Source organism: Coffea eugenioides, chromosome 4 (assembly GCF_003713205.1).
Source record: "Coffea eugenioides isolate CCC68of chromosome 4, Ceug_1.0, whole genome shotgun sequence".
Taxonomy (NCBI): Eukaryota; Viridiplantae; Streptophyta; class Magnoliopsida; order Gentianales; family Rubiaceae; genus Coffea; species Coffea eugenioides.
The window spans coordinates 2,663,930-2,688,584 of NC_040038.1; the positions used below are offsets into that span (position 1 = coordinate 2,663,930).

At 36.4% G+C, this 24,655-nt stretch overlaps 3 protein-coding genes and 1 non-coding gene across 4 annotated transcripts; 2 read left to right on the forward strand and 2 right to left on the reverse strand.

Annotated features, from left to right (window-relative positions):
• Positions 1–7,446: 7,446 nt before the first annotated feature.
• LOC113768177 (MAR-binding filament-like protein 1-1) lies at positions 7,447–12,540 on the forward strand. Its single transcript, XM_027312434.1, has 4 exons — positions 7,447–7,808; positions 9,768–9,811; positions 9,932–10,072; positions 10,592–12,540. The coding sequence occupies exons 1-4, from the start codon at positions 7,508–7,510 to the stop codon at positions 12,311–12,313; spliced, it is 2,208 nt and encodes a 735-aa protein (XP_027168235.1). The 5' UTR covers positions 7,447–7,507; the 3' UTR covers positions 12,314–12,540.
• A 213-nt stretch (positions 12,541–12,753) lies between these two features.
• TRNAR-UCG lies at positions 12,754–12,827 on the reverse strand. The gene has a single exon. It is a non-coding gene; the product is annotated as a tRNA-Arg (tRNA).
• Positions 12,828–13,540: 713 nt separating this feature from the next.
• LOC113767654 (protein SYS1 homolog) lies at positions 13,541–17,529 on the forward strand. Its single transcript, XM_027311820.1, has 3 exons — positions 13,541–14,024; positions 15,087–15,313; positions 17,008–17,529. The coding sequence occupies exons 1-3, from the start codon at positions 13,801–13,803 to the stop codon at positions 17,013–17,015; spliced, it is 459 nt and encodes a 152-aa protein (XP_027167621.1). The 5' UTR covers positions 13,541–13,800; the 3' UTR covers positions 17,016–17,529.
• Positions 17,530–18,485: 956 nt separating this feature from the next.
• LOC113767653 (probable sulfate transporter 3.4) lies at positions 18,486–23,496 on the reverse strand. The gene is made up of 13 exons (XM_027311819.1): positions 23,029–23,496; positions 22,586–22,634; positions 22,288–22,495; positions 21,240–21,411; positions 20,845–20,910; positions 20,641–20,754; positions 20,436–20,552; positions 20,216–20,342; positions 19,840–20,126; positions 19,534–19,724; positions 19,253–19,338; positions 18,990–19,066; positions 18,486–18,835 (listed from the first exon to the last, which is right to left on the reverse strand). The coding sequence occupies exons 1-13, from the start codon at positions 23,386–23,388 to the stop codon at positions 18,698–18,700; spliced, it is 1,992 nt and encodes a 663-aa protein (XP_027167620.1). The 5' UTR covers positions 23,389–23,496; the 3' UTR covers positions 18,486–18,697.
• Positions 23,497–24,655: the final 1,159 nt, after the last annotated feature.

A 24,655-nucleotide genomic window follows, 5' to 3' on the forward strand; every position in this document is an offset into this window, starting at 1 on the left:
GCTAATTGGAGACAAAATTGAATTTTCAGAAGAGTAATAAATCTTATACAGTGGTACTGTATATACTATTACAATTGGATGTATAATATATATATAAAATTTGAGTTTCAAATTTAAATTTAAATTATATATTATACATTCAATGATGAAAGTTTATATACTATTAGTATATAGAAAATTAATTCTTTTCAAAATGGTGGCAAGATAAAAGCTCCAGTTTACTAACTCAGGTTCATGAGCAATTTTTGCTAAGTAGCTGGATTTTAAATGTGTAAAAATTTTCTTTTGAGGAACAATTAGGATTTTTTTTTACTATAAAAGAAGTACGTTTTCCTTTTGATTGTACAACATTTTGGGCCCATTTAGTATTTACATTATCAAATAGTTAGTAAAAAAGCAGGAGTGAGAGTGTAACCACTACCATTACTAATTTGCAATAGCATTCATATTTATAATTATTTGCCTTAACTGAAAGCTCCACGTAATGTGTAATTTTCACTATAATTTGAATCCTTACTCCAAAATAGTGATCTTTTTTTTTGTCTGTAGGAGACAATTAAAAGCTAAACTAGAACTATTGTTTCCGAATTGAATCAGTATACTTTTAAGGTTTTTCCTACTTAGTGCCCAAAGGCATATGATAAGCAAATTTAAAAAAAGAAAGATAAATTTACTATTAATGCTTGGAATTTACTATATAAGAAATTCACCCTCAAGCAAAAAAGGTAGCAACATGAAACTCATTTCTTATGGTGCGCCTTTAGAGCACCAAACAAATGAACCCTACTAAAATCTAAAAGTTTTGATTTTGAAGTTAGATTCCCATTTGCTACCAAATAATTGATGGTCTCTCTTAAATTTATATGTATTGTGAAGAGGTGAATTTTAGTTTAACGAGCTGTGCTGAGCGGTTAGGGTATTCTCCTGTAGTGGGGCACGGCTCTATAGAAATAGCCTGCTCAAATTATCATAGGCGGGGCTGTGTCCCCCGGTTTCCCTCCGACGGTCTAGTTAGTTCGGATAGGAATCAAAATGGAAGGAGCTATTGGGAGTGATTCTTACAGAATATTTAGTTGGTTCCTTCTGAGTGGGAGGCTCTGATATTTATATGAGACAACTTGGAGGGAAAGATGGTGGGATTCAAGTTCCTAAGATCTGATGGGGACTGAGAATATCCGCTTGATTTGATAGGTCTGTGCAGGGGATAGGTCTCATCAGATGTCATGTCTGTCCTGCAAGTGTCAGGGCCTTTGACTAGACCTCTGTTATCACGTCAGTCACAGCGCTATTCTGGGACAATAGTAGACGTAGGAGTCACCTCGGTCCTCCATAAACGAGGTGTAGCCGAGGTGACCAGAATCGATGGGGGTCCCCTACGAGACGAAGGAATCAACCCGGCACAACCGGACCGAGATGTCCATTATCAGAAACTATGGGCAGAAAAGGAAGCTGGGCTTGGTTAAACCGAGCCGGGTCGACCATCCTCGTATTGAGAAGTAAAAATAAGAAGCATTGAAGTTTATTCCGCTTAGAAAGAGTACAAATCAGGTGAAAAATGGCATCAACATAACCATACGCTTTCCCTTTCTTTTTTACCATAAGTCATTTCTCAATAATAGAGAAAACGCATTTGAGTGTATTTTTTTTTCTCCCTTAAATTCTTCACTATTTGCGAGTGACTCGCCACGTTCAAGTAAGGGTGGGTAATTATCCCCTTCCCCCCTCAACTTCGAAGAATTTTTAAAGTTAGCTTGACAAAATTTTTAATTTTCAATTGTCTTATAATTGTACCCCCATAAAAATTCTAAAATTTTCTATTTTCCTTTACTTTGCCCCCTAAGTTTGCCTTCCTAAGTTCTTGATGTCTATAATTATCACATAGTTTATAAATGATGGCATGTTTGAAATGAAGCCAAGTACTAGTTAAAAATTTAGGAAAAAAAAGTAAATTTCAAAACTTTTGGTACATAAAAATAAATGTAAAAAATTTTGTTATCTATAGTAAAAAATTTTTTTATCTAGTTGTTGTTGTTGTAAAACACTATATAATTTTTTCAAAATTCACACAAGGATCATATTGGTTATTAAAATTTTTCAACAAAAAATTTTGCCTTAATTGTAGCAATTACCCCCCCCCCCAACCGTGGGTCCTAACTCCGCCATTGAGTGTGACATATTTAATATATAAGATTTGGAGAACCTTGAAGTATAACATTAATTTCTTTGCAATTTTGAATGACTATAGTTGCGTAATTATTTTATATATGAGTCATATCAATTATAATGTTGGCAGTTTTAAATTGTATGTCAAATAAGCATTGCAATAAGTATCATAAAGCATATTGAATTTCAAGCTATATGAGAAATTTTATTGAAAATTATGTAAACCAACTTTAGAAAATTCATAACTGGAAGAATTGGTTAGTAAAACATGTTAAAAAGGTTGATATAGTTAATTTTGCTTAGCAATTAAGAATAGGTATGATGTAAATAATGTAAAAAATCAAATTAATAGAATCTTTAGATTATCATACCATTTGTTAATTTTGAAAATGATAATGACAAAATTAGCCGATATAGATATGATACAAGTACATATTAGTTGGTAAAAAAAGTCTAATTTAAAAGGCTCAAAATTGTACCATTAGTAGTTAAAAGTATAGGACAATTTAATTTATATCCAGCGATAAAGATAATTAAAATTTCGCTTTTCGACCGCATAATTATACTTGTTGACATTCGATAGAAATAATTGTTGATTAAAAAAGGATTACATCTTTGACTTAATTACCAATGCATCTCACAAGAATAATTGATTTTCCATGAACTTAACAAAATATTGAATATAATTACTTTTTAGGTATATTGCAATTGAATGGGTCTGATTTGTTATAGCAAATTCTTCCATGTACTTATCTGTGAACTATTTTTTTGGGATAATACGTTACATAAAATTATATAATAGTTATTTTTTGGCACTCAAAGTATTATTTATTCGACACTTTAGTGATGACATTCAGAAATCAGAAGGTTAAAAAATCTGCATAAGACTCCTTTATGCATAAGTTTAATCTCCAGTGTTGAATAGTGTATCTTTAATACTAGTCAGTGTTTTAGGTGCCAATTAACAGTGGTTGGACTACTGGAGTTTTTAGCGTCTCATAAAGCCTTAAACAAGTAAGCAAAGACGTGGTAGTAAATTAACAGAAGTGCTATGACCATTTATTGGATTTCTTCGCTTAAACCAACTTTGGAAATTGAATTTAGTATTTCGTTAAGAAACCATGTTGAACAAAAGATAACAAAAGTTCCTTATTATGAAACCTAGTAGTACGTATTTGGTGCTGCTGGCAGTTGTATGTATAACCATAATGCTTGAATGCGCAAAATAGAGAGTTAACATCTCTTGAACCATTGACCTATTAATTTGGTACGTACGTGGTTGTTTTATTTTAAGTAAGTTTTACTCCATAAGGGTTTAGGGTTAGAATAAACTTATTTTTTGCGAGATTTGAATCCAAGACCTCAAATTCATGGCATAAACTACTTAAAACATGTATATATAGTCTCCATCCACAACATGCTTATGTTTTCTGATAATTAGTTAGTTTATGTTGGAAGAAATGAAGACAGGGGAATAAAATACTCCTAGTAACTGGCACAAACGGCAGAAAATCCTTGTGGAATACAAGGAAATAATTGTGGCAGAAAATCTTTGCCGGGTACGAAGAAATCCATGTCCATTTCATTCCTGGTACCAAATAAGTCAGTGCTCAGCTTTAACCTGCATTAATGGCGAGATATTGAAATTGTTACCGTGGCAAGGAAAAGAACAAAACAAGGGAAACGTTTTATGGCCGGTTGCAGAAATCCATCCCCGGCTTCTGAGTCAGTTATTTTGGCCTTAAGCAGCCAGCCCAGGAAAAAAGCGCTGTTCAAGTCCCATTCTTTTTAACTTTACTGTCATATTACATGCATATGCAAACACACCGATCATGTGATCCTCGGCTGGAGTGGGAGGATCAGAGGTTTAAGATGCGGATTAGGGTCTAATCCAAGCAAGCAATGCTGCCCCCACAGGAAACAATTCCAATTATTACCGATGCATGAAGACAATATCAATGGGGGATACGTGTTAAGACATGTGACGCGTGGAAGGGGAGCATAGATCATCATCTTGACGGTGGTTCTGCTATAAATTGGCCTGCATCTTTCAGTAGCTTTGCACTACTCAATGATGAGCTTTTATTAATTGGTACTGCAATTAATTTGGGGCATGCAAATTTAAGTATACCAGCCAGCAGCAAGATAAGGGCTTGTTTGAAGAGAGGTAAGAAGGAGAGAGAGTGAAATTTGGCAGCGTGCAAGTTATATATTTACCAATTTCTTATCATTTCCTGCATTCTAAATCTATAACTGCATAAGCTCTTGTGGAATGAATCACATCCACGAAGCTTTAAGGCGACTATCCAGGAGTTCTATTTATACATTTATCTGGAGAAAACCCCAAATGTTTCATGCCCTTTTGATTCACCTGAATTTTCTGGATTCAATCACACGCATGCATGTTGTCTTTGGGTATTTTTTTAGATTCATCTTCATTTTCTCCCTTTTCCCCTCATAGAAAGATGTGTTCTGTCCTCCATCTACTTGTTTCAGCTTTCGAAATCGGTATTGCTCATAAACTTCTGTTCTTCCCTTAAACTTTGATTTGATATATCCTGTTAATTTTCAAATTAAGGAATGGAGATCCTTTTTCCTATTTTGCCATTTTGTCTCTTTACTCACGGTTGTTTATCAATTCTCCCAATTCTTTCCGATTAATCTCATGCAGGCAGCCATCTTTCAAGAACCAAAGGTTTCCGTGCAGACATGAATTATTCAAGAGTTCAAAACTTCCGGAAGAACCAAAAGCAGCATATTTCTACTAAAGCAGCTGCTATGCAGATGATTCGGAGGAGCTCATCTTCTGATCTGTCAGAAATTTGCTCAATTGGTTCTGGAAGCTCACTGGAGTCTCTGGCCTCCTTGGCCAGTGATTCAGGCAACAGATTTTCCTCTGGTACACCTCCATCTGCTCTGAAGTCTTCTGATCATCCACCAAAAATTCCATTTCAGAAGCAGAAAGCTGCACTAGGAAATAAGAAGATGGGAAAACCAGGCTTCCTGAGTTTACTAGCTGACAAGGAGGTCCGACCATTCCAGAACAAGCATATTATTCTCAGCTACCGGCTTCAACATTATGAGAGACCGTCAGGTGTTTCCTTACCCATCGAAACGAAAACAACTTCTGAGAAAAGTGGTGATGAAATCCCTGAAGCATCAAATCCTGATGATAAACCCTTGAAAAACCCTACATCCAAAAATGGTCAGGGCCCAATCCAGTTTGGTACCAGCCAAGGCTTAAAATTTCGTCATGAATCCCCTTGTGTGTTTGCACTCAGAAGCTGGGAACAGTCATCAGCACCACCACAAAGTGTCTTTTCCGATTATGATCTGTTTTCCAGACCAGAATCTGCGCCTAGTTCTGAAATAAAAGGCCATGCTATCATAAACCCTGAGGGCAATGCATGTTTTCGCCCACTAACATTTTGCACTGTTCATAAATCTGCAGGTGTGCTAAGGCTAAAAGACATCCAGGATTCAGAATGCTATAGTCGACTGGAAGTTAAAATTCCAGTCCATAAAGTAACTCACTGGTTTAATGACTGCATCCTTAAATTTCCACCAATTCATACTACGTTGATTGTTTTCAAGCCGCCGAGCAAAGACCAAAAGGCTATTGAGGACTTTAGTTCTGTTGCTCCTCCTCCTCCTCCACCACCTCCACCACTGAAAGCTAATCCAAATGCGTCCTGGACCAAAAATGCAAAACTTCAGGTGAACTTCTTAAGGTATTGCATGGAATGCTGCAAAGTACTTGTGCCCAAGAGTAATGTCTACTTGTACAGGTGTATATCAAAGACCAAATATATAGAACCCCCAACACCCAATTCCCCCCCCCCCCCCCCCTTCCCAAAAAAAAACACAACACCAAAAAAGGGGTTTGAGTATTTAATGCCTGTTTAACATAATTTGTAGGGGCGATGCATGGTTTTGCAGCGAAGAATGCCGCCAGTCGAGCGCCATAAAAGACTTGGAATTAGAAGCAATTCAGGAGCTGGCCCTGATGCTTCAAAGGGCTAAGATTAAGCAGGCTAACAGGGCCAAAGCAGTAAAAGAAAGTGAAGTCGCTTCAGGCAAGGACAAGAACAAGGGCAAGGGGAAAGGCATCTTTTTCATCGGATGATTTAAATCCTCGAACATGAATAAATAAGATGGGCTAGCTATTGCGTGATGATTTCCATGGCTTGCAGGAACCAATGTAAAATTGTCAATAGAGCCTGCCATTTAGGGTCGTTGGATATTGTCCGTATTGTAATGGACTTCGTGTCTCTGAATATTATTAATGTTGCAATGGACATTAATTTATGTAATGCCATCTATTTCTCCTTGAATCCATCATATTAGTTTTCTAAGTAAGTATGACGAATATATCTAGAAAAGGTCGTGATTTTCTTTCCTAATAAATACAAAAAAAAAAAACAATATTAACACATAATAGATTTTGATAGCTTTTTTTTTTTTTTGGATTTTAATAGTTATAATTGTTTGTATTTATTACGTTAAGTTTTATTTTCTCACACTGAAATTAATCTTCCAACGTAATGGAGAAAATTCAATGGTTCCAACTATCAAATTCTTTGTAATGAATGATACGTAATAGAAGTACGTAGTAAATTTCTTCGCTTTTAGTTTACGACAATGGAGCATTCTTCGCTTAATTTGTTCTCTCATGAATTGAACTTTTTTGTTCTGAACAAAGAGAGAAATTCAAGTAAAATGTTACACTATTATGAATTGCATATGCTCATGAAAACACAAAAATGTAGTTTAAACTTGAAAGCATCTACTGTGAGTTTTGTTCTTATTTTTATTTATGCCTGCTCCTATATTTATCAGGTCTAGGAATTAATAGAGTTCACTAGTAAGTCCCTAAGAGCTCCTCTATGTCTAATTTTAATGAACTATATATATATATATATATATTAATGGTAAATCTAAGATGTTTTACTCCATTTTTAATGAACTAATCCATCAATAGAGCAAAAAAACATTTAGATTCAAAATCTAAGCACCTATCTGTCTGTAAATTGCAATTAGAGTCGAGTCACAAGAAATGATATGAAAATCTAGTAGTCTTTGATTTATTGTTCATTGACTTCATTTCTTGATTGGCATGGATGTGGCTCATTTTTTGATGCACGTGACAATAAAACTGTACTTGCAACCAACTGTCATTTTTCTGTTGGAACCCGACTCGGAAGCTGTAGAGCCCGACCCGACCTTCCATCTTTACGAATGAACCAGGAATAATAGGGATAAAATGTAGCCAGAATCAAGATTCTGCCTTGCGGGTGCTTAGCACTCATCTTAAAAGCAAGAAAAAGAGGACAGATTTTCACCAATGGGTTTTCTGAGGGGAAGTTGTTGCCTTTTGCATTCTCCGATCCACCGTTCTATCTTGTTGATCCCCTCTTCATCATCATCATCATCTTCTTCTTCTTCCTTCTCTCACTCAAGTTGCTTGTTTTCACCTTTGAAAATGGGGCAAAACAGAAGGAAGAGAACAAGAATTTCTGCTTGCATGAGCCAAGAAACTGGAAATGAAAGGAGCTCAGGTGCAAGAAGGTTCGTTCTTTTTGTGGGTTTTTCAGTTATTCCCGTTCTCAAATTGACTGCCAAGGCTTTTGAAAGCTGGCCCCAAGGTAAGTGCTTTTAAGAGTTAAAACTTTTCCTCAGCATCATTTACCTTGTTTTTGTTATTAGCACTAGTTTGTTGTGTTTTAATAATCTTGAATTTTGAAGTGATGAAGTCTTCCTTGTTCTAAAAATGTTTTATGAGAAGTTAATTTGCGTGATGAATTTGGTTTCTCGCATTTACTACTGAGCGTCGAAGTCTATCTGAAGACTGTTATTCATTTGACTTAGTTAACAATATCTGCCTTTTCTTGATTGTGATTCTGTAGTTCCTACCTTATTGAGTCCTTTGTTGAGGTACTATTGGAATTTATATCAACTCTGATATATGTTTATTGAAGAGCCAAAACCCAAAAAAAAAAAAACTTATAGTTACCTTGTTTGCTGAGATGATAGAAGAATTTTGGAAGGATAAATTTGGACAAAAATATCAGACTAGTAATACATTGCTGAAATCACATCTTCATTGAAATTGAGCTCCAACCTTATTTTTATCCGTAGTCTAATGTCTATGTTATGAAACCAAGAATGTACTTTTCTCAAGAAGAAGTGGAAGCAACCAACATTACTCGCTAAATGTAGAGCAGCTCCAGAGGCTTATAATTTCTTTGGAGGTGCGCTACAGTTCCTAAAACGAGTCTCAAGGGGGTGATAAAATGGTCAAGGGGATATTTGGTTGGCATGATTTGATGGTCAAGGGGCTGAGAATGACTTGCTAGCTTGGTTATGATAGAGAATATGGGGTAGTTTTCTTCTTTTTTCGCTTCTTGGGATTCTTGCTTTCTGTGTTTTCTTTTGTTATAACAAAAGAAAAAGCTCTGAGGTTAAGAGGCCATCACTAAACTTCTTCCTAAATAGAAGGAGCTTCTTAAATGATTGTCTTGTCTTGCAGGTGGTATTTCTGCTTTTCAAAATGCTCAAACTTCACCTTACAGAGTTTTTTTCCCCCTTTAATTGCGAAATCAGCATTTTGAACCATGTTGGGCTTTTACTATAACTTTTGGAGCTTTGGAAGGAATGTAAAAAACTTTGAGAGACCTCGTCAGAAATCAGCAGAATGGTAAAGTGTTTAAAAGAAAATTGACAAAGTAACCTTCTTGGAGCAGGGTTAGAGTTGCTAGTTTTACCCATGGTGCCTCATCCCTTAGACGGTCAAGCCTAAAACTTAGTTCAGCTTGTACAGCACATGCTATAAAATGTAAATAATGTATTCCATTGGCTTGTATGAGCATTCTGTGTAATTCTGATTTTGACCATGCAAATGATGGAACAATGTCATATTCTTTAGGCAAAAGACTCCACTCCAGCATATATAGGTTACTGATTCAGCTTGATCTTAGCAAGCTATTGATCACAATGGGCTAATTCTGAATGCTGAAAAAATAGGGCAAATGCTGAGAATAGGCTGAAGTTTTATTATAAAAGTGAACCAGAACTAGAAAACTCAACTGATAAAGAGCAAAATGTGAAATTCAAACCCTATGTGTCTTCTGCCACATAAGTTCTAAAATATGGTTACCTCAGTTATCTTTCGATATTACATTAGCTTTTGTGGATGATTTTCCTTGTCTTTAGGCACTGAATATCACAATAGGGCCACTTCTAGTAAATGAACTTTTTGCTTCACTATTAACAGACCACTAAAGTTATGGAGTTATGGAGTTTAAATTTTGTCCAGAGAATTACTTAAATGTTACCATATAACAGTATATGACACTTCCGTCAACTTGTTCTTTTCAGCAAGTAATAATAGCTTGAATGGTCTTGGCCTACTCTTGAAAGAAAGCAAATTTGCATTTGTTCTCAGCAGGACACATCATAGGCTTTTATAAATGACATATTTTTAAATGTAGGCCCACTGTTAGCCCTCATTCAAACTGTGACTTTACAGCCTCAATTGCTGTCTAGAGATCTTTAATCCTTTCCTAAAATCACCATATTTCCTATTTTTTGTTTTCCTTTTTCAGATGGTTCTGACCTAAAATCTGTGGAACAGGACCGCAGAGCTGAGGTATGATAATTCAGACATCTGGCTGAAGAAGGTTTTTAAATCAGTAAATCTCTTTAATTTTTATGCTTCGACATTTTTAAAGCAATTGGATGTTTTGAGGTGAATATTATCTTTTGTCAGCAAAAACATCAAGGAGATGCATCACACAACCCCTTTGTTTCACTTCTCAGTGGACTTGGAATTTTGGGTTCTGGTGTGCTTGGTGCTCTATATATGCTGTCCCTAAAGGAGAAGGCAACTTCTGAGGCTGCCATTGAATCTGTAAGTATTGAAAATGAGCTTAAACATACTAAACTCTGAATGTCAGGGCTTACAACCTTCCTGCACGAGGCATATGAACTTTGACATTTAGGGTTATCTATAATAGCTAAAAAGTGTTCACTTTCTCTGCATGGAGCAGCTTCACTAGATGCCCTGGAATATATACGCGTTGTAATTGTCTAGATACTGATTTTTACTTGATGTACTAGAACTTCACATTCTTTTCCTCTCTTCCTGTTAAACATCTTTAATTCTAAAATGAGTGTTCATGTGGTCAAAGCATGTTTTTCTAGTTCACCACTTAACAGGCACCTCAGCTGGCAACCTCAAAATGATTACTAAAGCCCTTATTTTCGATCTAGCCTAGGATGCTTAAACAGTGGCTATATTTACCTGTTATCTTGGTTTTACCTGATTACTGTGACTTGAAATACAAAGTTTTGGAGATTTTATTTAGTTGGTTTCTAAAAAAGAGTTTCTTGGGCCCTCGTCATTGAACTCAAATGCTTCTATTTGCAGATGAGAACAAAACTGAAGGAGAAAGAAGCTGCCATTGTTTCAATGGAGAAGAAATTTCGGTCAGATTTGATGAATGAGAAGGAAAGTCGAAATCAGCAAGTTACAAAATTCCATGAAGACCAGCGATCTTTGGTTAGCAAGTTGAAATCAGCAAATGATACTGTAGTAGGCCTAGGACAGGAGCTGCAAAAAGAAAGAAAAGTGATTGGAGAGCTCAAAGCAACAATTGATGGTCTTCAAACTGACCTTGTGAAGGCTCGGGAAGATAAAAATGAAATACAAGAAAAGTTAACGGAGAAGCTGGAATCTCTTGGAGTCCTGCAAGAAAAGACAAACTTTCTTAGTGGAGAGATCAAGGATAAAGATGATACTATTCAAAGTCTTAGCTCTGCACTTGCTAAGAAAGAATTGGAGTTGGAAAAACTCAACTCTATCTATCAACAATTGCAGGATCAGTTTGCAGGCTTGAACTCAGAGAATGAAGAACTGAAGGATAAGCTACTGAAAAATGAAAATGAGCTGGAACTGAAAACTGCTGCAGTGGATGATCTGAATGTGCAAGTAGGTATGTTGATTGCTGAGAAAGAGGAATCTAAGAGAAAGTTTGATGCAATAAAAGGGGAGTACAATGACTTGAAGTCTTCATCAATGAAGAAGGCAGCTGAAGATGCCAAACTCTTGGAAAAGCAAGACCTTAAACTTCAGCAATTGGAGGAGCAGCTTGAGTCTACCTCAAGTGAAGTAAGCAGAAGCAAACTTCAAATTGCTGGTTTATCAAAAGAAAGAGATGATTTGAGGAATACGTTGGACGTAGAACTGAATAAGTTGGAGAGTTTGGAGCAAGAGCTCCAAATCACACTTGTAAATTTAGAAAAATCAAGGAACGAAGCTTCTGGATTGGCAAGTCAACTTCAGCTAGCAAGAGAATTGTGCTTGGAGCTTGAAGTTGAAGTTTCTAAGGTTAGGGCAGACTTTGCTGAAACTAAGGAGACCTTACAGAAGAAAGCTGAAGAAGCAAGGAGAGATGCCGAGGTTTTAGCTGGTGAGCTAACATCTGTGAAGGAGCTCCTGAAGGAAAAAACTGAAGAGATTCTAAATGTGTCTAATGAACTCGCTGCTGTTGTACAAACACGTGATGAGCTTCAAAAGGAACTAGTTGACGTCTACAAGAAAGCAGAAAGTGCAGCTAACGATCTAAATGAAGAAAAAGCAATTGTTGCTTCTTTGAACAAAGAGTTGAAAGCTTTAGACACTAGAGTCTCTAAAGAGAGTGAAGCCCGGAAATCACTCGAGAGGAATCTGGAAGAAGCTACAAGATCACTGAATGAGATTAATCAGAATGCGCTAATACTTTCAAGGGAGCTAGAGCTTGCTAACAGTCAGATTTCCAGCCTCGAAGATGAGAAAGATGCACTCTATAAATACCTTGGCGAGCAAAAACAAGTTTCTCAAGAAGCACGAGAAAACATGGATGATGCACATAGCCTTATAAGGCAACTAGGGCAGGAAAGGGAGAGTTCGGAAAAGAGAGCAAAGAAACTAGAAGAGGAATTGGCTGCTGCAAAGGGTGAAATACTGCGGCTAAGGAGTCGCATAAATTCCTCGAAAACTAATGTGAATGACCAGCATCAGCAAACTGTTGAAGTGGGAGCTAAAGCTGCCGCTCCTGTGAAGAGAGTTGCCAGGAGGAGAAAGGCTGTTCGACAGAAAGATGAGTCATAGCCTTTTGTTTCCTGTTCTATTCATTTTCCTGTCCTTGACACGAGCTGCACCTAATTGAAATTATAGAATGTAATCATTTGGTATGTAAATTTTGGAACATTCATTCGGATGTTCTCTTGTAGGGAAAGCTTATATTGAGTTGTATTATCAAGGCTGTGCCCTACTTTCTTGATACGTCTTCTTCTTGCTGTGAAACGTGTTGGAAATGGAAAGGTCAAGTTAGTGTATGTTCCTCGTGATTAGTAAATAGTTAGTATGAATTTAGCTAACTTTTGAGTTGCCTTGCTGCATATTATAGAATTATGTGGAAAAACATATAATATATACTGAGAGATAACACGCGGTTATATTGACTACTGAAATCGGCCGGAGTGCCGGTGAAAGGCAAACATGATTTTGGATTTGGAGTATCAAAACACTAAAGGAGTCTGATTTTCTAGCGACCACAGTGGGAGTCGAACCCACGACCTTTTGATCCGAAGTCAAACGCGCTAATCCACTGCGCTATGCGGTCAGATGAGCGAGTGGCACAAATCAACCATAAGATAGGTACTTATGGACATGAAATCCATGACAATTGGCACCTGTGAACATGAAATCGACATGAATATATTTACCTGTTTCGTTTGAGAATGTAATGGAAAAGGCCAAAAAAAAAAAGTGTTTTTTTGAATAGATTTTCTTATTTTAAAATTTTCAAAAATGAATTAATTATTTAATCATAAACTAAAAATTAGATCAAGATAAAAATATGATTCAAAATAAAAAAAAATTATACATCATCCAACAAAAAAACAACTTATGTAATTTTGAACCCCAACAATAGTAGAAATATTTGTTAACGCTTTTGTTTTAAACCTTTAACACAATGTGCTTGTGATGGAACAACAAAATTTTAAGACAAGAAGTCCAATAGCCACTTCATTGAATTTACAAATCACATTTTGTTCATTTTTTATATTTATTTTTTTTATCCCTCGAGGGAAAGTGATTTCTTTTTGGATTAATTTTATCTACGCTATCAATGTATGCATTATCGTCATTAGATACATGTATAAATGTTGAATTTTACAGTGTATATAAAATTTACTCTTTCTTTTTTCCATTTTCCCAATTTTCCATTTTTCTTTAGAAAAGACAAATGGCAATTTAGTAATTAAGCATCAGGATATCCAATCGGCCCTCTCGGCAGCAGTCATCGGACTCATCACTCCAAACACTTTCTCCCCTCGCTCTCTTTCCATTTTTTCTTTCTTTCTTCTAAGTTTTTGCTGTTAAAATCAATGGAATCTCAGTCATATCGGTAAATCAGATGGCTCAAAGCCTTTCAATTTTCATTGATTTACTCTAAAATTATTTTTTCGACCCCCCAAGATTAGGGTCGTTTTTCACATTTGACACCGAATAAAGCGAGCTATTTCGGAAAGCTTTTATTGATTTTGTTGGGTGAAAAAGGAATTCTTGTGACTCGTCATCGTCTCAGAGTCATGTTCTATGGTGCGGTGGTGTGGGATCCATGGCTGATCGTTGCCCAAATTGTGTGCCTCCAATGCTTATACTACCTAACTCTAGGGCTTTTTCTGGCAATTCTGGTCGGAACTAGAGTTTCGCGGATGAGTTTGGTATATTTCTTTGATTACGCCACTGTCACCGCTTCCACGGTCACCGGTTGGTGCGTCATTGCTTCATTTATTCTTAGCTCGCTTGCTGGGTAAGCTTTTGTTTTTGTAAAACTCAATTTACGTAAATATTATTGTGCTTGAGTTGTTTTTGAATTGCAAGTCAGTTTAGTTTTCTCGTTTGAGTCTGAATATTCTGAAATTTCTTAGGAGTGTGAGAGTTGTTTGTTTAATTTTTTAAGGGATCCGATTTCCAAATTATGTTTAATTTCAGCTCTCAGTTTTGACTAATTTGTTCTCCTATCGAGATTTACTGGTAATGCGTGTTTTTTTTTTTAAGAAATAACTGGTTATGCGTGTTACTTGTTAAAAAAAAAAAAACGATTCTGTGACATAATCTGGCTTTTTTTTTGTCGGCTTTCCTTGAGTGACTTATTTTTCACATGCTTAATTCAGTCAAATTCGTAATGAGGTAGTCTTACTTTGCCATGGTTTTGGTAAACCTCAAATGATTACTCATTTACTTAGCTGGCCTTTGCAAAGAATAGCTTTTCAGAGGTCTAATTGCAAGACAAGCAAGAATTTTGTGAAAAAAGACAAGAAAGTCTTTTTTAATATCTAATTTACCTGTTTATGGAATTTGGATCTATAATTCCATGCACTACTGGGGGTTTGGACGGAACTAATAAACAAACCTTGTGCCCACTTCATTCTGGGCAGTGTAGCTTAATCATAATCATTGGAACGTCTCTGGATATTCTTAATGCTTCCTTTACTGAGAAAAGTGATACCTTGGTTAACAAAACGAGATATGAGACTTGAGAGCTGAGAATATTCTAGAGAGATTAGTTAGTTTGCACAGTGATCTTTCCAATTTTTTAGTGACAGGCGATTTTCATTTGCGCCCAAAGAGGTGGTGATGTTGGAGGCTCAAAGGGGCATTGACTTTGCATGTTGGAATTTTAAGTAAAATTTTATTTATATTATGGCCTTTTTGAAATGTTTATTTTCTGTTTTATACTGCATGTATTATTGCTTGACATCTGAAAGAAGAAGAAACAGAATATTTGTGTTTGTCTGAGAATTTTATTACTAGAGCTTTCATGAACTGTAAACAATTTAACTAGTGTAGTCTTCATTGTTGTTTGGAACAGAGCTGGATTCTTAGTTTATCTGGTTGAGAGGGCAAAGAAGTGCCTGGATTTCTCAGCCACCCTTTACATTATCCATATTTTTATATGTATCATATATGGAGGTTGGCCTTCCTCGATAACTTGGTGGGTTGTTAATGTCACTGGACTTGCAGTGATGGCATTGTTGGGTGAATATTTGTGCATAAGACGTGAATTGCGTGAAATTCCCATTACAAGATACCGTTCAAGTAAGTCTTCTTGCTCCGGCTTGTTTACTTCTCCAAGAAAGTGCTTCAAAAGAAAGTTAGATGTTATAATCTCCTTAACATATCTTGTTGGTGCCGATTCCATCTAACTGTTTTATTCGTTTGATTACTTCTTGTTCTTTTCTGTCTTAACATCATTGATCTCCTTTACTGGTTTGGTGCTTTTTTTTTTTTGGTCTTATGCATTAGTCTGCCGGTTGAGCTGAATCGCTCATACTCTTGCCTATGTGATTTTTCAAAAACAAAAAATCTAGCTTTTTTTTTTCTGGGTGTGAAAACGTCATCAATTGACCTTTATTTCTTCAATTCATCCAAGAAGGCATCTGCTATCCTATTTTTCATGGTAGTCAATAGCATTTCCATATCTGACAGTCAACGGGAAATTCAAATTGAACTGCTTATATGCTTTGATTTGCCATTTGCACTGGCACATGGTCAGAGGTAGCTTGTAAGAATTTTGGGAGATTTACTAAGACATTTATCATTTATATAGTTTGGAGCTTTTCTGGTTGAGTTAGCATACTTCTCCCCCAAAATAGCACAATGTTCTTGGCATTGCACACTGTAGTTTCTAGTAATTTTGATGTAAATGCTCCTAGCAAGATACTTCCCAAGTTACTATGATCTTTGCATCATTGTTCATGTTCTGGATTTGTCAACAGGTATCTTGGGAGGAAAACATCTAGTCACTGTATTATGAGTGACCAACTAGTATTTATAGGAGTACAAACCTAACCGACTATTTACAAGAATACCCTTACTAATATATTATCTACAAGAATACTAATATTCTCCTAACACTCCCCCTTAAGTTGGAGCATATATATCATAAGCACCCAACTTGTTACAAAGGTATTTCACCCTAGAGCCCCCTAAACTCTTGGTAAACAAATCAGCCAATTGATCTGCAGACGGTACATGAGATGTCTTGATGACTCCATCAAGTAATTTCTCTCGAATGAAATGACAATCAACTTCAATATGTTTTGTCCTTTCATGAAACACTGGATCAACTTCAATGGCCAGTTTTTGTTATTGTTTTATTAAGAAAAAAGTGTTTATCTCAATAATTTATGAACTGGAATAGGCATGAGTATCCTTTCTTTAATTCTAATATAAGAAGAAGTCAGAGAAGACAATGGTAAGACAATGAGAAATTAAGCTAGTGGAGCTTTGGTTCTCCTTTCTTCACCTTGTAGTAGGGTTCCACAAAAAACCATAGTTGCTTACTAGGGAAGAGAACGACCTAGTAACAGAAGAGGGTGTGCTTCAGATAATATTACTACTGCAGATTCTACTTAATAGCTTTCAGTACTGGTGTGTGAACTTTGTATAGGTAAATTGCTTTATTAAATGATACATGCTTATCCTCTGCATTTCACCATGTTTTATCTATAAGCATGGGGAATGCTGCTCAACATTTTCTGATTTATCTTAGGATCTCATCATTCTGAGTAGAAATGTCCACCTTTGTTGGAATAGATACTATTTCTTAAACCCCAATATGCTGTGCTTCCCTGCGGTTTTTGCATGTTCATATTCATGCAAACTAAAAGTTTGAGCATTAGATTAAAATAAGTATTTCCTTATTTGTGTTATGTAGCTAGTGCTAATCATAAGATGGTAGCCCTTTATCTTGCTACTTTTCATCTGAGCCTTTTCATTAATCCATGCAGATGTCTGATTGACAAGAAAATTAACAGGAGAATTTTTTCCAAGCCAATAGTGTTGATGGTAGCTCATTCACTTTGCACGTGTTCTTGGATACAGCACTGATTGAGAAGACATGTGATATGCTGGTTGGGATATATATTAAAGTCTCATGAAATTTTATTCTGCAGACTGAAGTCTAGAACCATGAAAGAGTGTTCAAATGTTCGGCAAGCAAGAACCGTCACAGAACTTTGTATGTACAATTTAGGTTTACTTTACAAGAGATGATTGTACTTTAGGGGCAAAATTGCTTGCATAAGCTATTATTAGTACCCAGATTGTCTCTCATTTTTTGCATTTTATATTTTGATGTTATCTGAATGATTGCAAGCCAATTTTGGTGGGTTATTCTCAAGTCTTGTATTCCTGGTCAGTTGCTGTAGTTGCTCGATGTCTTCGTGTTATTATATGATCTGCAAACTGCATCATGCTTTGCCAGTAGTTCCTTTTAACTATGAAATTACATGTGAGATAGTTCGGACTTATATCTTAAGCATGGAGTCATCTGAATTTTTAGCTTGTTACCCTTTTGGGATTTTTGTTGGACTTGATGCGCTGCAATACTAGGGAGAATTATTTTGTTTATTGATGTATTGTTGCCATATATGCCCAACGCTCAAGTTAGGTGCTTTAATCTTGGACCACAATTTTGTAGTAATTCATATTTGTGGCATTGCTTCCTACTTTTTCTTATAATACTCCTTTTTCTTTTGTGAGTGGGAACTGGAAAATGTCTTGATCTCAAGGAATGGCATTAATTTGTTATTCCCCATCCTTTTGCTTTTGCCTAATCATGTTAACAGAGTTGGGGATGCCTCATGTCATATGCAGTATGGATTTTCTCTGTGGTTGTCAGATTGATAGAATCTAACAGTATGATTAATTGTAACAAAATTTGCCGTTTGTTCGAAGTGACACGCACAACTCAATCCCATCTTTTGAAATTCAAAATGGCCCAATTCTTGCCTCACCCTTAATCACCTCCAGCATTTGGTCCTGTGATTGCCAAGGCCATCAATCGGTGCGGCATCTGCCCAGTCATTTTTTAAACTGTCTTAAATGGCTATAATCTGGATTTGTGATTTTCATTATTCTTGCTTGCTAGCGTGGCCAACTCGGCCGTTCAATTATCCATGTTGATGGTTATGAAAATGAATTGACGCCGATCCCTTAACATGTAGAGGCAAAGCAATTGCAGGAACATTAATGTTAACCAAAATTTGCAAAACTCACGAGTCACCAATATTCAGGCATTGTTGCATTTAGTTTTCCTTGAAAGGTGTTGAACCAGTTGTCAAAGGTTTCAGAGATGCGTCTCGTGACCATTTTTGGCCATTCCTTGGCATTTCCTTCTGGAAAAGTAGAAAACAAGGGTGGATTGTGGCTTTTTGATGCTATACTTCAGAATAAAAAGAGGATTGATTTTGATATGGTTGTTGAAAACATCTACTTTACAGAAGCCAAGAGGAGTTTTTCTAAAATTTCTGAGGAGAATAAATAACTCTTTCAAAATCTCTTCTCGGTAGAAGAACTCTCTCACTAATTGTGATAAGCAGCTTGATTATTTTATACTTCTCGCAGCTGTAAAATATCAGCTCATCTCAAGACTAATGATACAACACCGGATAAAAATGGGAACTTTTAGAACTATTTTTAGGGCTTCCAAGAAGATGATATGTCAGCCACGGCTTCTCCAACCGTTAGATACAGTCCATCTAACCCGAAAGAGTCCAAGATATTCGACTGGTGCAACTTTTCCATCACACTTCCAACGGGATTAGCCAGCACAAGCTGCAAAGTTACCAGATCAGATTGGCGGGTAAGATCATGGAGTACAGGAGAAACAACTCATGGAACTCTTCAATTTGTCAAAAGATGAATTGCATCAAAACTAATATAAGTTCATTTGTGGACGGTAAAATACTTTCATCAAGTGGAGGCTTACTTTAAGTGATCGATTCTCTAGAGCTTTTCTGACTTCACAAATTGTGTCGATACCACTCGTATCTATCGCCGTCACGGCTGCAGAAGTCAAATTGCAATAGTTTTTGATAAAGTTAAATCTACCACAGAGCTAGTGCAAGGCAGCAAAAGCAATGCAGGGAAATTGCCTTCACAAACTTAATGGAACATTTGAGTTATGAATATGCAGGTTACTGCATGTTCAAGCACGAATGAGTGTCTAGAGAACATGTTTTCAGGACTAACCTGTCATATCCAGAATTATACATTTCAACGTGCTTTCATTGTTGGCCTGTATTCGCTCTTCCTCTTCCCGAACCCATCTTAAGATTCTGCAATCGTTATTGCTTCAATCAGTGATTCATCGATTTACAGATTCATACACTTCTAATCTGTGACTTGGAATGAAACGTAGCCAAAATCTAGAACGAAGCCTGTGGCTGCTCGGCGGTGCTCATCGCTGCCTGTCGTATTTCAAATTCTGTGTGCGCGTACATACGATATATGGTAAAGTGGGTTCAACTAACCTCTCTTGTAGGTAAGTTGCATTAACAAAGTAGAAAGGAGCCTCCACAGCAAGGATAAGGAAAGAGGGAACTCTCAAAGCTTCTCTGTATCTGTTTATGTTTTGATAAATTTGAGTGCCAGGAATATTCCCCAAAACAGCGGTATTTGGCCTGGTGACATGCAAAAGAATCTTGAACACCGAAACCCCAACCTGACCACGACCAAAATTCGGACACATTTTAAGTATTGTGCAGCAAAAGGTTTCATCACCCAACACTATGTTGAAACATCTGACCGAATTCATTTAAGACGGATGACAAACTTACAGCAATCGCGAGACCGAGAGGTACGGAGATGAAGAGAACTCCGAAAAAGGAACATAAGCAAGCCAGAAAATCGAGTTTGTCAACTTTCCACAGTTTATATGCTGCCTGATAATCAATTAAGCCAATCACTGCAGTAATGATAATAGCTCCGAGGATGACGCTGGGAGTATAGTAGAACAATGGCATGAGAAACAGCAAAGTGACCAGCACTGCAGCTGCCATTATTACATTTGAAACCACGGTTTGTGCTCCAGCATTATAATTTACAGCAGAACGGGAAAATGACCCTGCAAATTTCAATCAGCTCAAATGACAGTTACATTTCTATGTCTTACACACGAATTGAACAAGAAAATCTAGAAAAGATATTAATTACCTGTGGTAACATAACACGATGAACAAGAACCAGCCATGTTCATGAAACCAATGGCCATCATTTCTTTGTTGCCATCAACTTGGTAGTTCTTCAATGCTGCAAATGTCCTTCCCACTGCAATTCCTTCCTGTATCAGAAGAAAATCAATTGATTGAAAATGTTTCAGACAACAAACAGATCTATTTGTCCGATACACACAGATTGTTTGCTAACAACTTACGGTGAGAGATAAAATTCCTGTTACAATGCCAGTTTTGATGGCAATAGCCAGAAAAGGGCCACGAAACTGTAACATGTTTGATGATGGTGGATTCAAACCCTTTGTCAAATGTCCTATCTGCAGACAAAGATAAGGTTTAAATTGCAGTCTATCCCCGTAGAAAATTTACAGGCATGCCTGAATTTGGAGCAGAAACATTTCTTACCGTTTGAACTCCACCAAGTTTTGACTTGAACAAAACTATTAGAATGGTTGAAAGAATAACTGAAGCTAATGGGCATGCTGCAGAAATCCAGAAAAGTTTTGGTTTTCTCAAGCTCTGCATCAAACAAAAATCGCAGAGAACTATCAGTAATGAAAGAATAGGGCATGAAAAGGACATATACAGCACAGTTGCAGAGATACTTACAATGTTCCTTGTGGTCAACAAGAGGATAAGGAAGCTGACGCCCAATACTATCGTTTGCCAAGACCACTGCATTGACAATAAGCATAGAGATGAAGGTATACCAGACTAAATTCACTAAACAAAATATGTGTGAATCCAATATTCATAATACTACTAAGAGCCTTCATATATGTCACCTTGCCTCTCCTTATTTAGAAATTCTCAATAGCACAGTTTAGTGAATGTTGGCTCATTCAATACGATAATCTTTTAACATGCATTTACTCATTGGACATGTGTATCTTTTCTCTTTATTTTTTTTCTTATGATCTTTTCTCTTTAGTTGTCCTATATGACTGAAAATTTCTACTAAGATTCGATTTAGGACAGAGATTTGAACTTTGAACTGAAAATACCTCGTGTTTGTGCTGGACTACAGATGCTAATACAGGAACTATCTGCATCTTGCTGGTGAAATGGACTATCCCCAGAAGCCCCTTCAATTGTTGCAAAGACACAATGACTGCTGCACCAGCCATGAATCCAACAAGCGTTGCCTTTGAGAGGAAATCTATGATAAGTCCTAACCTATGAATTGCATAGTCCAAGATACTCCATTAGCATTGAACAGAGACATGAAGGCATCATAATTACTTATTTATTGGCAAATTGCAATAAATCATGCCCTTTTTGTATCAAATTTGACTGTCGTTCAAAACCAACATCTGAAAGAGACAAGCACTGGTAAAATGGAGATTCTCTTTAGAATCTAATGCTACTACCTTCTTACAGACAGTTAAAAGTCAGCTACATTCCACCACTGACAATTATTTTACAAGTCTCTTGTACAACGCTGGAGTAGCTTTTCATAGTGCCAATTCTAAACAATTGTTTTTTGGAAACATCTTTCAGGAAAGATATTCCCCAATGTGAAATGCATTAAGGCCAATAATTACTCTCTTTTTTATTATTTTGTGCTCTTTTCTTCCTATCTCTTTTTCCCCCCTGAACCAGCTCAAGTTGCTTATTTTTGTTTTTGAAAAAACCAATAGCTCATCCATGAGTCATCATCTTATAGTTGAGATCACGTTAACATCCCAAAATACAAGTCATATTATAGTGTATCATAGAAAAGAGAATATCACTCGAAGGCCCTGGCAAAGCTCCACCACGTTGGTAAAAGAGGTGGTTCAAATCCCCCTGCCCTCTATTTCCTTCTTCTATCCAAAGAAAAGACAATATAAACTTCACTTTCTTTTGTAATTACTAAAAATGTTGAAACTCCGAACCAGAAGTGTAATACTCTAAATTTGGAATGGGTAGCGTACTGCTTCATTACTTGACGGATAGAATTACATACAATTATCATGGGTTGACGTAATAAAGGAGGAGGATCATAACAGAACGGAACAGATGAAAAAGATAACTACCCTTTTCTGCATTAAAGGAAAAGAAATGGAGTACCTTAACAGCCCCAAAGAAGCTTGAAATAATCCGGCAAAAAAGGTTGCAGTGAAAGCCAACTGAAGATAAAGTGTTGGTTCATCCGTATAAGAAACGGCCTCGTTTAGCATCGTGCCCATAACAAGAGAAGCTATTGAGACAGGGCCAACTGCCAGATGCCTAGAACTCCCTAGAACAGAATATATCAAAGGTGGCACAAAGCTTGAATCTGCCAGAAAAAAAACATATCATAATTATGCATTAAATAATTTTTAAAATAGCTAAAAATTGTAGAATGAGGAATAGCGTTGAGACTTACAAAGGCCTATTATTGGAGGCAAATTGGCAAGCTTGGCATAACTAATTCCCTGCAAAGTAAGACAACTAAAGCTTAGTTGTTGTATAGCCTCATTTGTTCTGCTCTTACCCCAAAAAAAAAAAAAAAAAGAAAAGAAAAGGATAATGACTGCAGAGGAGGATAAATAAAACATAATGACTTACAAAAAAAAAAAAAATGAAAGTCATTCTTACTGGATCTTCTGAGCAAATCTAGTGCAAGTAAGAAAATCTTACTAAATAAACATCTTAGACTGGAATTTACGCATTGGTGGAAGTCGAACCAAAAACTTTAAACAAGAAATCTAATATCCATAACTGTAAACTTCACACATCCAACAATTAGTTCAAGTTACTTTATCTGTTTGTCTGTCTGCATGTAATTAGATTGAAAAAACTGAATAGTTCATAATGTTTGTTCTATACCTGTGGGATTGCCAGGCTTGCAATAGTGAGTCCAGAGATGAAATCAGACCTCAAAAGCCTGAAGTTGTAATTAGGAGCCCACTGGAAAATGGGGAAGAAGAATTGAAGCCCCAAAACCAACTTGTTAAACCAAGTTTGGTTCTTGAACTTATGAAGTGGATCATCAGGGAAAAATGCCTCAGAAAGCTTATGCACAAGTTTCTCAAGAGTGGTTTTGTGGGGTGGTAAGCAAACTCTGTGGACTTCCAGGGAAGGCATTACATTTACATCTGTGGATGAAATTGTTACAGCGGTTTCATGTTCATCATGGCATGCATGGTGGTCTGAACAGTGTTCAACTCTGTTAGAGTTTATACCCATCAATTTCCCAGATAGTTAGACAGAATAACCGCCCAATGACCAGAATGTTGAAAGGATAGACGCCGGCTGGGTGGTTTGGTTTGAACTTTGAAGTTACGGGAAAAGAGGGGGTGGGTTTTCTGCAAGAAAGCAGTTGTTGTTGGTATTCGTTTCGGTGCCATCTCTGCCTTTTTATAGTGGCTAAGGTGAACTGAAATGGGACATGAGCTTGCGTCCTTTTTACCTTCTTGCTCCTTTCGGGGGTTAAAGTCTTGGCTCTCGTGTTAAATTACATTTTACGGTGCTTTTTTTTTTTTTTTGGGAGGGGGGATTTGGATGTGGTGATGGACTACGTTGAAGGGAAAATTTATTAGCAATCAATCCTTGGGCTGTAGGTGAGGGTTCGAACCTCACCTGCAGCGAAAAAAATTTAAGGGTTGTGCCATAGCACTCCCTTGGTCTAGTTGGGTTTGTATACCCACTAGTCCCTACTACAGCCTCTTTAGACTTCTCCTCCCCTTAGATTAGGATAGAGTAGGTTAAACAAATGTATCGTTGCTGACAAAAAAAAAAAAATCCTCCTTTTATAAGCACTAGCTATCGAAGCACGCTTGATGCGTGTGCAACTTGTCAAAAAATATTTGTAATTGAAAGAATCACAAAAATAATGCAAGTGAATAATATTATTTTTATATAATATGTGATAAAAAGTGTATTATATAAAAATATGTAAAATTAAAAGTAAAAAAAAAAAAAAAAAACTTGGTAAGGAATAACGTGAAAATTGGAGAAAGGTAATTTTGATTGAACAGGATTTGTATGTCTATTGATAACGGAGGAGAATTGGGGAGAGGTAGTTTTGATTGAGTAAGATTTATGTGTCAATTGATAATAGAGATAAGGGTTGATAGATTAATGGATTATAGAAATGGATAATAGAGATAAGAGTTGATAGATTAATGGATTATAGAAATGGATAATAGAGATAAGAGTTAATAAATAATATAGATAAGGGTAAATTTGAAAGCAAACAAGCTAACGCCAAGTTAACTACCTACACAAGTTTTATTATTGTAAAGATAAGAAACGAATGGGGTACTTGAGACTTTTAATAAATACCAATAACATTTCCCCGTTGAAGAGGTACGAGAAGTCCAAAGTGTTCAAAATAAAATTAAAAAATACTATAACTTTTTTCAATGACCTACTCTTTTCCAGTAACTGAAAGAAACACACACACGCACTCAATTAGAACAAACACGAAAATAACCCGAAAGAGCGACTCGAA